This window comes from Salvia splendens, chromosome 22, assembly GCF_004379255.2.
Source record: "Salvia splendens isolate huo1 chromosome 22, SspV2, whole genome shotgun sequence".
Taxonomy (NCBI): Eukaryota; Viridiplantae; Streptophyta; class Magnoliopsida; order Lamiales; family Lamiaceae; genus Salvia; species Salvia splendens.
This window is the reverse complement of record NC_056053.1, coordinates 19,660,066-19,677,955: the sequence shown is the minus strand read 5'-3', so window position 1 is coordinate 19,677,955 and position 17,890 is coordinate 19,660,066. Positions and strand designations below refer to the sequence as shown.

Sequence of the window (17,890 nt, the reverse complement as noted above, 5' to 3'; positions counted from 1 at the left end):
GGCTAAAATATAGCTAAAATCCATTGCTAAAGTGTCTATATTCATAGACTTTTAAGTAATCACATCTTCAATCACTACAAAAAAAATTCGCCAATTAGTGACGGAAATTTCCGTCACTAAACAGCGAAATTTCTCAACATAACAGATTAGTGACGGATCACTCCGTCACTAAATTTACTATGACGGAAACCATAGCCACTGCTCCGCATTAGTGACTGAGGAATCTGTCACTAATTAGTGACTTGCACTTTTCTGTCACTAATTCTGTTAGTAAACGTTGAGCTATTGGATCCCTTCACTATTTTGCATTTTTTTTGTAGTGAATTAAGAACTTTCGAGAAAATGCAATTATAGTGCATTGGAAAACAAAAGGGGGTTTATTCTTACACTCTGTACTTACTATTTTAAAATAGTGTCTTATCCTAAATATGTATAGAGGCGGTACAGTTTCACAATTAAAGGTAATCCTCGAGTTAATTATATCATTGACTTGTCCATTCAGATGTGTTGTTTATATATTCTCAATAGTAACAATGTGTTAAGAAATTTGTTTACATAACATGCATCTTGGACTTCAAAATTAACTTCAAATTCATATTTGATACAGCACAAATAGATTATTAGATATTACTCAAATTCCTATTTGGCATTGTACAAATAAATAATAATTATTAGACATTTCTTATATGTTAGATGAGGTATTTATATTAGACATTTCCTATAATAGATGAGGTATTTATAGTAGACATTTCTTATTAGATGAGGGATTTATATACCCTCTCCCCTCTCCGTTCTTTAAAATTAGTTCTTTAAAATTATGACAAAAAATTTAGTTTGTTCCTTCAAATTTAAACATTAATTTATTAAAAATATATTTTAATGAGATGGGTTCATTTTTCACTAATAATACTTTAACCATTTTTTCTTTTCTTCTCATTTTTAATTTATCAATTATGTATTAAAATTTATGTCTCTTCAAAAATTCATACGGTAAGAGTATTTCTTTGTCCGTGCTTTCACCTTCTCCGATTGGCTATTTTAGCATGTTTCATAAGAAAGGATTCATTCTATTTTCAATTTGTAATTTCAGTATGTTTCAAAAGAAATCATTTATACTATTTTGGTAATTGCTTCATTAGTCGCCACTACATTTTTTATTTCCACGCACTATATCACTTGCATGTTCCAAGCGCAAACGCACTCAACAAATATATGTCAATCTTTATAATGATCATCCAAATTTTTATAGTAATGATTATGTAATCACATGCAAAGAATAAGGAATGCTATATGAATGATATCATGTGCTAAAATAACTTCACTATCCTTATTCACTAAAAAGGTGAAAAAATGGTGTGGAGATAATTTAAATTAATAACCATGTTCTGATTATTTATTATACTAGCATTTTAAACCATAGTTATCATATATGATCACACTCGTATATTCCTTGAGACAAAATTTGGGTGTGAACGATCTGCTGCCCTTTCTAGGAGTAATAATTAGGGAATTAATTGGACTAATTACAACTTTAATTGGGGTGGCCGGATGGGTTAGAGGTTTAATTGGAATTTAATAGTACAAGCATGATTAGAATTTGCTCCTACTCTTTAGTTTTATTTTCTTGCCAAGTGTCAATATAAGTATTTAGACATACGTCTTCTATCCTACTAGCCACGTGTCTTTACAGAGTAAATGACTTGAGAATTAAAAAGTGAAATAATAGTTTACTAAACGTGTAAATTTTGGAAAGAAAAGAAAAGGATAGCAAGCATAAAATTCCTGTGTTATCGGCTGCCCACATTCGAGCATGTTGGTGGAATTGCATCATATATCAATTCGGTTAAATCGATCATGAATTAACTCATGGTATCTTTCATTTAACTCGTGTGATTTCATTACATCTTTTAAATTGCCTCTTGATATTTCATTCGAATGAATATCATATGTCTAAAAACTAAAAACTTGAATCCCTACAATATGTCTTCAAATAGGTCAAAGGCAAAAATAATACTCCTTTCATATAATCTTACTTTTTTTTTTCATTATTATTGTAGTTGGACTATCAAACACGCAAGTTTCTAAAAAATAAGTTTTAATCATAAATAAGAGAAGTAGGCGGATATTATTCCTATGGAAATAATTACTTCACCAATCCAAAACGTGTTCGCTGATAGTACTATATTCATATGAATAACTCCTTCACCAATCAAAACGTGTTTCAAAATAACACACCCTCTTCAATTTGGCTAAAATATAACACAGTTTCAACTAATTATCACTTTAATCTAATCATTTGAGTCTTCTAATTTGAACTTTGAGGGGGCATTCGTGTGAGCGCAGCTTCACTGAATGCACAAAGCTAATTGTTGACTCGGATTTCTGGTTCCGGTAAAAAAATACTCCTAATGAATAAGTTTTTTTTATTTAACTAAAGATATTAATTTATGTTTTAAATACATTATTATCGCTTTAAAACATATAAGGACTCAAATGGAAGTGTTCCATAAGTAAAGTATTAAGACATAATTGAAAAATGTGTCCTAAATTTAGGCAAATTTTTTAAATCTTCCATTACACCTTTAATTTTGTGTCCTTATAACTTATATGATTAGTTTGTTATAGTATAGTTTTGTGAACTTATAAGCTTAGTTTTTTTTGGTGGATTGACCCATTTTTATCTATTTTTGAAATATTAATTCAATTTATTAGCAAATTCTGACTTATTATAATCAAATTTATTCATATTAACAATAAGTTTATTCATTACAAATATTACTCCATCGGTCCCATAGAAATAAGTTGAATTACCTTTTTCGTTCGTTCCTCATAAATAGTCCATATTAAATAGAAACATTTTTTTCCTTTTCTTTTACTTTAATTTATAGGCTCCTCCATTCATCATATTATTTTAACTATTACTTTACTAATTACACGTTAAAATTTATGATATTCTCAATTAGTTTATTTCTATGACACATAAGGAGTATTTATATGTAACAGTTTATGAATTGCTACTTAAGTTTACATCATAGAATGCATTCATATTGGATTTGTGCTAGAGTCAAGTCAGGATCAGGTCAGATAAAGGCCGGGTCGAGTTTAAAGCTAGGCTCGGGTTGGGTCCGAGCCGATCGAGGTGATGCAAGTGTTTGTGATGAGCTTTTGGATCAAATTTATTTCATCATTTCTTGTGCAAGTAGAACTATGGAATGAAACAAAACTGTGACATTTGCGCATTTGAATGTGCGGCCATGGAATGAATTAGTGGGATGGCTTAAATTATAAATTTAAGGATAAACATCCTAGAAAGTACTTATTAGGTTATCCTAATATATTCCAAAATATAAGAAAATGACAAAGAAACGTAACTTGTAGCACAAACTGACGTGGGCGGAAGTATAAACAAATTAAACGCAAATCAGTTAAATCAAATTGTGAGAATATCCAACCATTAACTCACTAATTCAAGAAGGATGACGAATTTTATGACAAAAATAAATCTTCTAAGTAACAATTACATATATCATTGAACCCTATCATTCCATACTATTTGTAACATAATCATAGAAGCATCACTGCTAAAAAAGTTGTGTTGCGTAATTGCAACTTTTAGCCACTTTCCAAATCAAATCCATCACCAAACTTAGGCCATCCACAACGCTGTTCCTATACCGTTCCTAAACCGTTCCTTAAACTACTATTTGCGGGCCCCACTGTACTTTTTTACTCCATTCCTTAACTAAGGAACGGAACCTGCAACCCTCCGTTCCTTAACCGTTCCTTAACCGTTCCTTAACCGTTCCTTAAATTACTATTCATTCAATTTCATTTTTTATTTTTATTTCCAACTCAATTCAATTAAAACAAATACACTTTAATAAAATTAAAATAACATTACAACTTAAAATTCAAAAAAATAGAAAAAGACATAATTAAAATCCTAAAAAAATAAAAATTGACATAATTTAAAATACAATTTTATAGAGACAACCAAGAATAAGTTTGTCCCACATCGAAAGTGGAACATAAAACATTCAAGGATGTCTCTATAAAATAGAGACAACCAAGAATGAGTTTGTCCCACATCGAAAGTGGAACATAAAACATTCAAGGTTGTCTCTATAAAATAGAGATAACCAAGAATGAGTTTGTCCCACATCGAAAGTGGAACATGAAACATTCAAGGATGTCTCTATAAAAGAGAGACAACCAAGAAAGAGTTTTTCCCACATCGAAAGTGGAACATAAAACATTCATGGATGTCTCTATAAAATAGAGATAATCAAGAATGAGTTTGTCCCACATCGAAAGTGGAACATAAAATATTCAAGGATGTCTCTATAAAATAGAGACAACCAAGATGAGTTTGTCCCACATCGAAAGTGAAACAAAAAACATTCAAGGATGTCTCTATAAAATAGAGATAACCAAGAATGAGTTTATCCCACATCGAAAGTGGAACATGAAACATTCAAGGATGTCTCTATAAAAGAGAGACAACCAAGAATAAGTTTTTCCCACATCGAAAGTGGAACATAAAACATTCATGGATGTCTCTATAAAATAGAGATAATCAAGAATGAGTTTGTCCCACATCGAAAGTGGAACATAAAATATTCAAGGATGTCTCTATAAAATAGAGACAACCAAGATGAGTTTGTCCCACATCGAAAGTGGAACAAAAAACATTCAAGGATGTCTCTATAAAAGAGAGACAACCAAGAATGAGTTTCATAAATTCGCAAGCCCATCAAATATATATGGGCTAATACGAATTTCTAGTATTCATTTATTTGTAAAAATTGTTTTTAAATATAAAAAACAATTTTTATAAATAAAAATATTTTTTTATTAAATTCGATTTTTTTTAAAAAAAATCGAATTATTGCGTCACCGTGACGACGCCCACTCGCGGGGCAGCGAGTGGGCGTCACGCGTCGAATGGGAGGCCGCCACGTCGCCTCGGCGCGTGGCGGAACGTGTCGTGCCGCGTCTCGCGGGAACGGCACCCGGCACGGCACCGGCACGGAATGGCGACGACACGGGCGGCTGCAACGCGTGCCGCCGCGGTTCCGTTCCTCCGGAACGAAATAAGGCACCGCAACGGCACGCGTTGCGGATGCTCTTAAAAACTAATTAGTAGTACAATGCTAAAACATGAGCAGTAATCTGTTAGTTTGAAAATGACCTCATCAATGATACTACTACTCTCGATAAAGATAGCAAGCAAAATATGAATATCTAATTGACATGCATGCATTAGTATGATATCAAAATTCTAATATTAGACATATATTTAAATGTAAAATCAGTTTACAGGTTGGTATTACATATTAACAGGGTCGAACAACCCAAAATTAAAAAAAATAAGAAAAATGAGTAATTAAATAGTAGTACAAGCAAAGCAACATAGAAGTCCAGCTAAGAGAGCGTTGTGCTTCATTAAATCCCCCTACCTGCCTTCATTCATTGCTCGCTCCCTCCATATTTCCACCTATTAAATCCCCCCTCCCTCCCTCACACCACCACCTCTTTTTTATTTTCTTTTACTTTATTCTTTTTCTCAAAAACAAACAAATTAAAATCACCATGTCAGACATATTGCTCAAGTACATGAAGCTAGGTTACCAATACCTAGTGAACCATGTCTTGGCTTTCCTCCTGATCCCTACCGCCATCGCGGTGGCGGTAGAGATCCTCCGGTCATCTCCGGCGAGGTGGAATTCCTTTGCTATAGACCCCATCCACATCCTCTTCACCTCATTCCTCGCCGTCTTCATCGCCACCGTCTACTTCATGTCGAAGCCCCGCTCGATCTACCTCGTGGACTACGCGTGCTACAAGCCGCCCGTGACCTGCCGCGTCCCGTTCTCCACCTTCATGGAGCACTCCCGCCTCATCCTCAAAGACAACCCTAAATCCGTGGACTTCCAAATGCGCATCCTGGAGCGGTCAGGGCTCGGCGAGGAGACCTGCCTCCCCCCGGCCATCCACTACATCCCCCCCACCCCCACCATGGACGCCGCCCGCGGCGAGGCCGAGACCGTCATCTTCTCCTCCATCGACTCCCTCATGAAATCCACCGGCCTCAAGCCCAAACAAATCGATATCCTCATCGTCAACTGCAGCCTCTTCTCCCCCACCCCCTCCCTCTCCGCCATGATCGTCAACAAATACAAGCTCCGCAGCAACATCAAGAGCTACAACCTCTCCGGCATGGGCTGCAGCGCCGGCTTAATCTCAATCGACCTCGCCCGCGACCTCCTCCAAATCCACCCCAACTCAAACGCGCTAGTCATTTCAACAGAAATCATCACCCCAAACTACTACAAAGGCTCCGAGCGCGCCATGCTCCTCCCCAACTGCCTCTTCCGCATGGGCGGCGCGGCCATCCTCTTGTCCAACAAGAGGCGCGATCGCAGCCTCGCCAAGTATAAGCTCGTCCACGTCGTCCGCACGCACAAGGGGGCGGACGACAAGGCGTACAAGTGCGTGTACGAGCAGGAGGATCCACAAGGGAAGGTCGGGATAAATCTATCCAAAGACCTGATGGTTATTGCCGGGGAAGCCCTTAAATCGAACATCACCACGATCGGTCCGTTAGTCCTCCCTGCTTCGGAGCAGCTCCTCTTCCTTTTCACTCTAATCGGCCGGAAAATCTTCAATCCGAAGTGGAAGCCGTACATCCCCGATTTCAAGCAGGCGTTTGAGCATTTCTGCATCCACGCCGGCGGGAGGGCCGTGATCGACGAGCTGCAGAAGAATCTGCAGCTGTCGGCGGAGCACGTGGAGGCGTCGAGGATGACGCTGCACCGCTTCGGCAATACGTCGTCGTCTTCGCTGTGGTATGAATTGGGGTATATTGAAGCGAAGGGGAGGATGAAGAAGGGAGACAGAGTGTGGCAGATCGCATTCGGGAGCGGGTTCAAGTGCAACAGCGCGGTTTGGAAATGCAACAGGACGATCAAAACGACGTCGGATGGGCCGTGGCAGGACTGCATCCATACGTACCCGGTGCACATCCCGGAAATAGTCAAGATTTAATTTTTATCATCACCCATTAATATATACTATTTAATTACCCCTACATAAATATGTTTGTAATCCATAAAATCCAACACGCGTGGTCGATCAATTGTTAATGTCAATTAATCATGTTGTATCAATTTAGGGAACTCAAAAAGAGTTTTACTTATGTGCTCATTTATTCTAGCTTTGCAATCTGTCGCACCCCAGCTGAGCTGTATATACACAGCATAGGCACACAGCAGAATCTAATAAAAATCATTTCTTGAGTTGTTTAATGAAAATGTTGTCCGGCACGTGAAATCTATGGAGAGAGTGAAGAAAGTTGTGAAAATTGATTGGAGCGACCAACAGGCACACATGTAAATTGGTGTGAAGAAAGGCACATTGACCAATCAAGAGTGGGGGAAGTAAATGCTATGCCACTAAATTAAACGATACTGGTTAGAGGCTCTTAATTAGTGGAATAAAAGCCAGGACCACCGTGTAGCTGTAGCACAAAGGCGGCGGCACACTAGCTATATTATTCAAATAATCGTGGATATTTAATGTTTGAGGCAAATCATAACGGATGTTTGGTTTTGGGCTTCGCTACTCTCGTAGATCTATGATGTGGGATGCTCTGTGCCTGTGCCTACACAAATGCCATTATCTCGAGTTCTTTCTTTTTTTTTTTTTTGTTAAAGTATGTTAATTGAATTTCATTTAATGAAGAAGATTAGATTTATTCCGAATGGGGGAGTGACGCACAAGGGTTATGCGTCGTTTAACGACGCATAAGGGTTATGCGTCTTACCCTAAGACGCATAACCCTTGTGCGCCACACTGGTTAGTATTCCCGTCTATCACGCGGGTGACTCGGGTTCGATCCCCGGCAACAACGCATTTTTTTAAGTGATTGGTATTTGATAAAAATGAGTTATTCTAAACATTTATTTTTGGCAAATACATATTACTTTTTGCAATCATCAAATCAATATATATATATATATATATATATATATATATATATATATATATATATAGGGAGATGATCAAAATAAGTATGTGTTTAAATCCAGAAATGCAGACCAAATCTTGGCCCTAGGATTAGATGATCTAATGGTCAATAATTAACTAAAAACACGGAAGGTCATAATTAAGCAATTTTAGGTCATATTATAATATTTGGGTTTAATGTCATGCTAAGATCGTTTTAGGTCATGCTTTGTTAGCATGACCTAAAAATTACCTAATTATGACCTAAAAGTGACCTAATTATGATATTGTTCTGCGTTTCTGTATTTAAATCTAGTTTTGCATAGATCAAAACCCTATATATATATATATATATATATATATATATATATATATATATATGTTCATGATCAATGGAGATTTTTTAAGCTAATTGAGAAATGAGATGCAATCTCAGCCACTCATTTTTATTAAATGAGTGGTCAAGAATTTGCCACATAGAAAATATTTTTACATTAATTAATTGTGAAAGGGCAGAATAGTAATTCTATATTTTTTTTAAGATTACCGCTCACCCACCCCCACATTCCCTGCCACACCATCGAATTTCCCCTCAAAACCTCCCCCCTCCGCCGCCGCACCACACACCTCCACCCTTCGCCGCCGCACCACACACCTCCACCCTTCGCCGCCGTCGATGCTCCGGAGAAAGTCGTCGAGCTCGGCGACCAGATCTCGAACCTCACCCTCGCCGACACTCAGAAGCTCGTCGAGTACCTCCAGGACAAGCTCGGCGTCTCCGCCCCCTTCGACGTGGTGATCGACGACGTGCCAAGCAACTCAAGGATCGCGACGATTAAGGTGGTTAGGGCTCTGACGAGCCTGGCGCTGAAGGAGGCGAAGAAATTGATTGAAGGATTGCCGTAGAAATTCAAGGAAAGAGTGACGAAGGAGGAGGCGGAGGAGGCGAAGAAGCAGCTCGAGGAGGCCGGCGCGAAGATCTTCATTTTAGCGCGATGCAGAGGAAATTTCGATCGACTAATTTTGTGCGGTAAATGAATTTTGATTTCTGGTCGATTTCGTCTGAATTTGGAAATAGATGAGTAGATGCAGTTCATAATCTGAATTTGTGATTCAATTGAGCTCAATTTTCTATTTCAATTCCCACTGCCGAAAAATTTGTTTTGCACTGTGCTATAAAAAAAGCTACTGTTTATTAAAGATAAACAAATTTGAATTGGTAATTTTAAAATTGAGAAATTTCATCATACGTTTGGGAATGGTAATTGAATTGTAAGAAATTCAAATAGATTTGGAATTGAAGCTCCGATTTGGAATTGAAGCTCCGCAAAAGCGTTGTTGCTTGTGTGGATCAGATCGAAGCATTTGGTGACGTTGTTGCTTGTGTGGATCAGATCGAAGCATTCAGTGAATCCTTATAAGTGTTATTTTTTAGTTGTTGACATTTTAATACGAGTTGTTGACATTTGATATTCTCGTAATTGATATGTGAATTAAAAGTGTTATTTTTAGTTGTTGACATTTTAATACGAGTTGTTGACATTTGATATTCTCGGTATTCAAATGTGAATTGTAAGTGTTATTTTTTAGTTGTTGACATTTTAATACGAGTTGTTGACATTTGATATTCTCGGTATTGATATGTGAATTGTAAGTGTTATCTTTTAGTTGTTGACATTTTAATACGAGCTGTTGACATTTGATATTCTGACTATTGAAATGAAATGACACTTATACCCCCGTGTTGACATAATGTGATAGCTGTTGACATTTAGTTAATCTTGTGGATTAGTGGCTGATATTGCATCTCATTTCTCAATTTAGCTAAATAATCTCAACCTAACAGGACCCTATATATATATATATATATATATATATATATATATATATATATATATATATATAGGGATGTATTCATTTCCTTTTCCTATATTTCCTCCTTTTTCCTTCTTAATATATCAGCCATTAGATTAGAGAAATGGACGGTCAAGATCAACATTGGGTAATTAATCCCGTGTTGCATTATTTGTCCTATTTTGTGCATTATGAGGGTACAATAGTAATCTAATCTAGGCTGGAAACCGCTACGAATAATGCACCACATGGTCACGAGTAATGCATATAATTGCCTATATAATGCACAATATGTGAACTGCAATGCATACGAACAAGATGTGCTGTGTTATGATGTTTGACACACGTTTCTTGTTCCCCCTAAGGGTTTAATAAGCTTAGGGGCTAGGGTATAGTACGTAGACATGTATGTAATCTTCACATGGTAACGAGTAATGCATATAATTGACTATATAATGCACAATTTGTGAACTGCAATGCATACGAACAAGATGTGCTGTGTTATGATGTTTGACACACGTTTCTTGTTTCCCCTAAGGGTTTAATAAGCTTAGGGGCTAGGGTATAGTATGTACGCATTAATAACAAATTATAAAACGATACGAATAATTCACCAAATTGTCACGAGTAATGGATGTTATTAACTATATAATGCACAATATGTGAACTGCAATGCATACGAATAAGATGTACCATGTTATGATGTTTGACACACGTTTCTTGTTTCCCCTAAGGGTTTAATAAGCTTAGTGGCTAGGGTATAGTACGTAGACATTACTAAATACACGTATGTAATCTTCAATCCGTTGATTAACCCATGTACACAATACATCTAATAATGCATAATATACTGAGATAATGACAATTAACAGCTACATAATGCACTACCTAAACCAAATAATGCACATACGTATATTCCAATAACAACAATTTGTTAGTAATGTCTACGTACTATACCCTAGCCCCTAAGCTTATTAAACCCTTAGGGAAACAAGAAACGTGTGTCAAACATCATAACATGGTACATCTTATTCGTATGCATTGCAGTTCACATATTGTGCATTATATAGTTAATAACATCCATTACTCGTGACAATTTGGTGAATTATTCGTATCGTTTTATAATTTGTTATTAATGCGTACGTACTATACCCTAGCCCCTAAGCTTATTAAACCCTTAGGGGAAACAAGAAACGTGTGTCAAACATCATAACACAGCACATCTTGTTCGTATGCATTGCAGTTCACAAATTGTGCATTATATAGTCAATTATATCCATTACTCGTTACCATGTGAAGATTACATACGTGTCTACGTACTATACCCTAGCCCCTAAGCTTATTAAACCCTTAGGGGAAACAAGAAACGTGTGTCCAAACATCATAACATGGTACAACTTATTCGTATGCATTGCAGTTCACATATTGTGCATTATATAGTCAATTATATGCATTACTCGTGACCATGTGGTGCATTATTCGCAGATACCAAAATGTGGCAGTTACTTTCCGTCAAATGTCAATAATAACCCTGTAATGCATACAACCACCTTCTATAATGCAACACAGAACCAGTTTTATAGAATCAATCTGATTCGTTGATGCCTTAGATCTAACGCGTAATATTAAGAAGGAAAAAGGATCTAAGATGTGAAAAGGAGAATAACGCTCCCCATATATATATATATGGATGTATTCATTTCCTTTTTGCATATTTCCGCCTTTTTCCTTCTTGATCTCAGCCCCACGATTTTGTCATCCGACGGTTAGATTGGTGCCACGTGTCATTTAATAATGCAGATTTTCAGTTGAATAATGCACACCGACTAATAATGCACCATTATAGCGTAATAATGCAGATTTTCAGTTGAATAATGCACACTCACTAATAATGCACCATTATAGTGTAATAATGCAGATCATCTGGACCGTTGATGAATGAGATCTAACGGCCCATAATAAGAAGAATAAAAGATCTAAGGGATGAATAGGAGAATAACGCTCCCCTATATATATATATATCATCAAATCAACTTTTTAAACATAGACAATAAGAGTAATATGTATATCATCAAATCAATAAGAGTAACATAGACAATAAAAAATGCATATCATCAAATCAATTTTTTATTGAATTTAATTTTTTAAAGTTTGTGTTGATTTTAAAGTAATCGAGGGTGATAAACATAGACAATAAGAGTAATATGTATTTGCCAAAAACAAATGTTTAGAATAACTCATTTTTATCAAATACTAATCACTTAAAAAATGCGCCATTGTCGGGGATCGAACCCGGGTCACCCGCGTGATAGGCAGGAATACTAACCAGTGTGATGCACAAGGGTTATGCGAGAGTAAGACGCATAACCCTTATGCGTCGTTGAACGACGCATAACCCTTGTGCGTCATTAACCAAAGACGCATAAGTGTTGTGCGTTTCATTAATAACACGCATAACCCTTGTGCGTCACTCCCCCATTTGGAATAAATCTAATCTTCTTCATTAAAATGGAATTCAATTAACATGTTTTACCAAAAAAAGAAAGAACTCCATTATCTCTTACATTATTTGTCTGAACGGTGTCGTTTGGTAAATAATAGTATTCCAGTAATAAATTCTTCGAGAATCCACTATAGGCAGCCTTCCCCAATAGCCCCGCCCCTTTTTTTATCCACAACCCCAATTTTTTGTCCATAGCCCCAATTTTTCCTCCACTGCCCCACTATAGGCGGACACTTCCAATAGCCCCGAAACTTTATAACCAATTTTTATTTTAATTTTTACGTTTCGTTTTTAAATCAGCTGAATTGAAATAATTATAAAACGAGGTAATTGAGACCGAATATTCGTTGTATTGGAAAAGGTAAAATTATACAACGAACGTAAAAAAATACAAATAAAAACTCCACCACCGTCTAATTGACGGCGTCGTCCGATTCCTCCGCCGATTATTCGTCGCCTTCTACGTCTCCCTCGCTGCCGCCGGCCGCCGCTGCCCAAGGACCCTCATCAGCCAAGTGCAGATGGCGCTGGATCCGACGTATGAGGTCAGAGTATATATTCTTGATGTGCGGGTCGTTGCGGCCTCGTATTTGCAGCAAGCATCACTCAATTCGTGCGCCAGCTGCATATATACGTTATCCCTCAAGACCTCGCTGGCAAAAGGGGCCCGTTACGGCGGTATAGGCGCGCGATCCAGACGCTGCCGACGATCGGCGGGAGGAACCGCCGGCTTCTCTAGCGCGTCGGATAGAGGCACGTTGTCCCCGAAGGGCGGGTACGCCTAGAGTGTGTAGCGGAGGGCTCTGCGGCTTGCTCTTCGTTCAGGTCGAACGATTGCGAACCGTTGCCGCTGCTGTAGTCCCCGGCAATGTTGTGTCTTGTCCGCTTCGGCGCCGGATCCTGTTCTTGGGTACATATGGCCTTGAATTTCGGCAGTCCTGCAGAACTAGAAACTCCTCCCACATTGTGAACTTCGGATGGCCGAGTGTGTTGTATTGCTCTATTGAAAGTTCTTTCACGTCAGCCTCGCTTCGGCCACTCTCTGCATGGAGCAAGTTGTTCCGGTATATGCTCGCGAACCGCCGGGTGGCCGGCAGAATCCTAGACAACTTCTTGCGGAGCTGTTCCCCGTCACGCTGGTAGGCGCCGCGAGGTTTGAACTCGTTGTACGCCTGCACGACGCGCTTCCAAAAGCTCCCATCGGTCTGATCGGTGCCCAGTATGGGGTCTGATGTGGCGGCATCCTACGCCCTCGCCATAGCAACGGACTCCGCTTTGGTGTAGTGCATGACCTTTTTTTCCCGCCTTGAACTGAACCGCTGGCCGAACCGCCACCACCGGAGCCGACGTCGCTGCCCGATCCGCCACTGCCACTGCTTTCGGACCCTCCGACTCTCGTCGCAATGGGCGTATCCGGTATGCCGGAACTAAGCAGATTGAACATCGTATCCAGTGCGTATTGATCTGCCTCAGTGAAAGGGGAGCTGCTGGATTGAAAAGGGGTCTCCGGACGCGGATGGTGAAGGGCGTCGATGTTGGGTCTGTAATCTCCAAATGCCGAACGGCTCAGATTCCTCGGCAAAGGTTGGGGCGTGGGAGAAGACCTCCACGGCTGAGATGGTGGAGGAGTTGGACTCGATGCCCATGGCGGGGGAGATTGATTCCAACTCCATGGTTGGGACGGAAAGCCGCCATATCCCGATGGCTGAGAAGGATAGCCACCATATCCCCACTGCTGAGAATGATAGTCGCCATGTCCCCACGGCTGGGAAGGATTGCCGTCATATCCCGATTCGTGTGAGTAGGGGGATTCGTCGTCTCCACCGTGCATTTTTAGAGAGTGAAAGTGTAGATAGTGAATGAAGGGAAAGTGTGTGAAAATGGAGTGATAAATGGATGGTGAAGGAGTAGTATTTATGGGGTGATTTTCGAAAAAATAAAAATAAAAAAAAAAATCAAAGGGGCCCGTCGCCCCACTATAGATCGCCCGGCCATCGCCCCGTCCTCGCCCCTAGTCGCCGAAGCCTCTTCCGCCCCGTCCTCGCCCCCATATTTCCGTCCTCCCCGGGCCGGACGTCCCGGCCACTATAAACCGCTCCGTCGTCGCCCCCTCCGGGGTGTCCGCCCCCTTTTCTATAGTGGATGCTCTTCCACCTCACATTTTTATGAAGCATTCAAGGAGAAGACAATTGCACATCGTTGGTACACTAGCTAGAGTTTTTTGATATTTTATTCACAGCGAGAAGACGACCTACTCATTTTGTGGAAGAACACGATATGAAGAAGAAATTTGGAACTGATGTTAGTAACAACGCACCCCTCACTTCTTTTTTGTGTGTTGATTGAATAGTTGAATTCATTTCCTTTATTTAGTAGGGTACTTAACTTGTTGCATAATTTCAAGAATGTGAGGTGAGGATTAATTATTTTGTTGCCAAATATGTGAAGCGTGACATTCTTTTTCTTGGTCTTCTTTGATTTGGATTGCAATAGAGGGGTCGGGTCGGGGGCCCAATTCTTCGATGAATCGTCAAAATCATTAGATACGTGGGGGAGCTGGAGCTGGAGCTCTTCGAAGTCCATATCCTTCGACCAATCATAGCCTCATTCTAATCCAAGTAACTCAAAAACTAAAAGAAAAAAAAAGTAATATTTCGTCTACATTTATGAGTCATGGTCAAAATCATTAGTGTTATTCCATCTACATTTATTCTCTTATCAGTCTATGGTTAAAATATTTCGTCCACAATCTCCATTCAATAATACATATGATAAAAATGTAGAAAATATAAAATTAACAGCTTTGTAAAAAACTAGTTGCTGCAAATAAAGATCTTTTCCTCAAGGCTTTCACTATGCTACCACCCTTCCAATCACACTACCAATCTTTGTAGACTTGCAAAGAATTCTGTTAATAGCATCTGATGGCTTCATAAAAAATATTATGCTGGTTATCGCTATTCTACTAAAGGATCAATAATGAGACCTGAAAATGGAAGAGCAACAAATGCCCTAAAATTAACAGAACTGATTTTGATATTTGAAAAAGAAGGAACTTTCCTCAAGCTCTGAAGATGACCTTATTTTTAAGAATGTGGTTTGCTGAGATCAAATTCCAGATTACTCAAATTTCTAATAAAATTTGAATACTTGAATTTCCAACATGAATAACAAAAGAAGTAGAGTTTTTATGTTCTTGGTCAACCACCCCCTCCAAAAAGAAGTTAAAATTATGGCTCTGTAGCATAACATGGACATCGTTCATTATTTCTCAGTAGCATAACATGGACATCATGCAATTAATGTCTCAAAACCAATTAGTAGCATAACTTCTGAAAAAAAAGGATAACTTACAACAAAATACATCGTCATCCCAATTCAATCATCTTCCCACTCCATGTCTTCTTATTCCTCCTTTTCATGAATTCAAGTTTTTTAACTCAAGAATTATAACTTCTGCAACTAACAAGGAAATTTACACAAAGATATATACCAACATCCTTTTTCTTATACGTATTCATCTTATCGAATGTACAGCATCTTCTTTAGCTTACAAATTTTGTCCTTACTTTAAAGAAGATCAATTCTAGAACTACAATACTTTAAAACTTTTATTTCCATCCTTGGATCAAAGGATCTTTGTGAAAAGCTTGGTGCACTATCTCGCAAAACCTTTGAGCAAAATGCAGTACTATATCTCCCTTCAACTCTTCGAGGATGAGTATATAGGGGAGCATTAGGGTGCCACCATAGTTAGAGTGACACCCTACCACTAATTTGATCCGTCAGATCTGGTATATGGACGCTTGAGATCAATTTATTGAAATAGAGTCCGCATTGCTGGATAATGTAGGGGATATTGCTGTGTAGGGGTAATTTGGTCTATTACTTAATTTGAAACCTAAACTGATTTAGGTAATACGTAAACTGCAAATACTATTTAGCAATAGTGCAATATTCATAAAGTAACACTGCAATCTGGTAAGGTAAAAACTATTACAAATTATGCAGACATTTAAAACTGCAATATTCATAGAGTAAGACTACAATCTGGTAAGGTAAAACTATTACGAATTATGCAGACACGTAACACTGCAATATTCATAGAATAACACTGCAATATTCATAGAGTAAGACTGCAATCTGGTAAGGTAAAAACAAATCTACGACTATAAACTTCAAGTACTTCAAAACAAACTAAATACTCTCTTATTCCTTTTGTCTGCCCGGTTTCTAGAGTCATTGGGACACATTTCTCCACATTTTCCACACCGACGCAATGGTTTGTTGTTCAACTTCACAGTCTTCTCCTTGCAGAACTGCTTCCCCTTCATAGTTGAATTGCAATATAATGCAATTTCACATTATGTAGCCAACAACTTTCAATACATAATACAACAATCTGGTAAAGAGCAAGGTATAGACATAATAACTTAGTAGAATTGGAATCAATGCGAATTTAAATAGAATCAGTAGATTCATAACCAGGAAAAAAAAGCTAAAATCTAACAATAATCGCAACCAAATAGGAAGTTTCTTATGAAATCGACCAATAATCATCCAAACACATACAAAATCCATTGTCAACAAATACATACAAAACGGATGACAAACTGAATCAATGACGAAATATGGAATCAATGTCGAGGATTACTCAATTCGCACATCAAGGAAATTACTCAATCGCGAAGATTACAAAAACTAAGGAATTGTTTACCTTCTGCAGAATTACTCATCTCCAAATCAGAATTGATGATCATCCCCATTACCATATGATATGAATTGAAGAATTGATTCAATCAATCGTCTCAAAAGGAAGATAAAAGAATTGATTCAATCGATGAACTCAAAAAATGACTATCACCTCCAAATCATGAATTAATTCAATCGATCTCCATTTGGAATCGAGAGAGTGGTATGTAATTGAAGAATTGAAGAAACGTCACAACGTCATAATCTCCAGGATTGTGTGGAATTGAGTGTCGTATTCAACTGATTAGAAAATTGAAGAATCGTCATGATTTTGTGTGAACATGGATTGCCCATTTGCGTTGTTGAAATCTGTGAATTGATTTCAATTTGCCTCGTGCTGGTCGGGATTCCCCAATGTCCCTGACAAGGTAATCAGTGTCTACTCTCATTGTGCGTTGTTGAAATCTGTGAATTGATTTCAGTTTGCCTCGTGCTGGTCCCAACGGGATTCCCCAATGTCCCTGACAAGGTAATCAGTGTCTACTCTCAGATGGAGATGGAGATGGAGATGGAGTGCAGTGGACACTATGACACCCACGGCATAATGTCCCCTTATCTTTCTAGGATGCCCGTTCAAGGTGCTTGATCATATAATGGGCAAGGTTGATCGGCCTCTTGTGAAGGAGACTCCATAAGAGAAAGAGCTCGTCCCGCTACACGCTGCCTTGTTGTGATCAGGCAAACGGGTGGTCTGCACATGCCTTTTGGATCATCCTCAAACAGGGTTCCGGATCATCGAGATCGAGGTCTTAGCCCTGTTGGATTGAAAGCATT

General features: G+C 38.4%; 1 protein-coding gene and 1 pseudogene across 1 annotated transcript; both read left to right on the top strand.

Moving 5' to 3' along the window:
- Positions 1–5,516: 5,516 nt before the first annotated feature.
- Positions 5,517–7,198, top strand: LOC121787787 (3-ketoacyl-CoA synthase 6-like). The gene has a single exon (XM_042186627.1). The coding sequence runs from the start codon at positions 5,593–5,595 to the stop codon at positions 7,045–7,047; it is 1,455 nt and encodes a 484-aa protein (XP_042042561.1). The 5' UTR covers positions 5,517–5,592; the 3' UTR covers positions 7,048–7,198.
- A 137-nt stretch (positions 7,199–7,335) lies between these two features.
- LOC121786888 lies at positions 7,336–17,702 on the top strand (annotated as a pseudogene).
- The last annotated feature ends 188 nt before the right edge of the window (positions 17,703–17,890 follow it).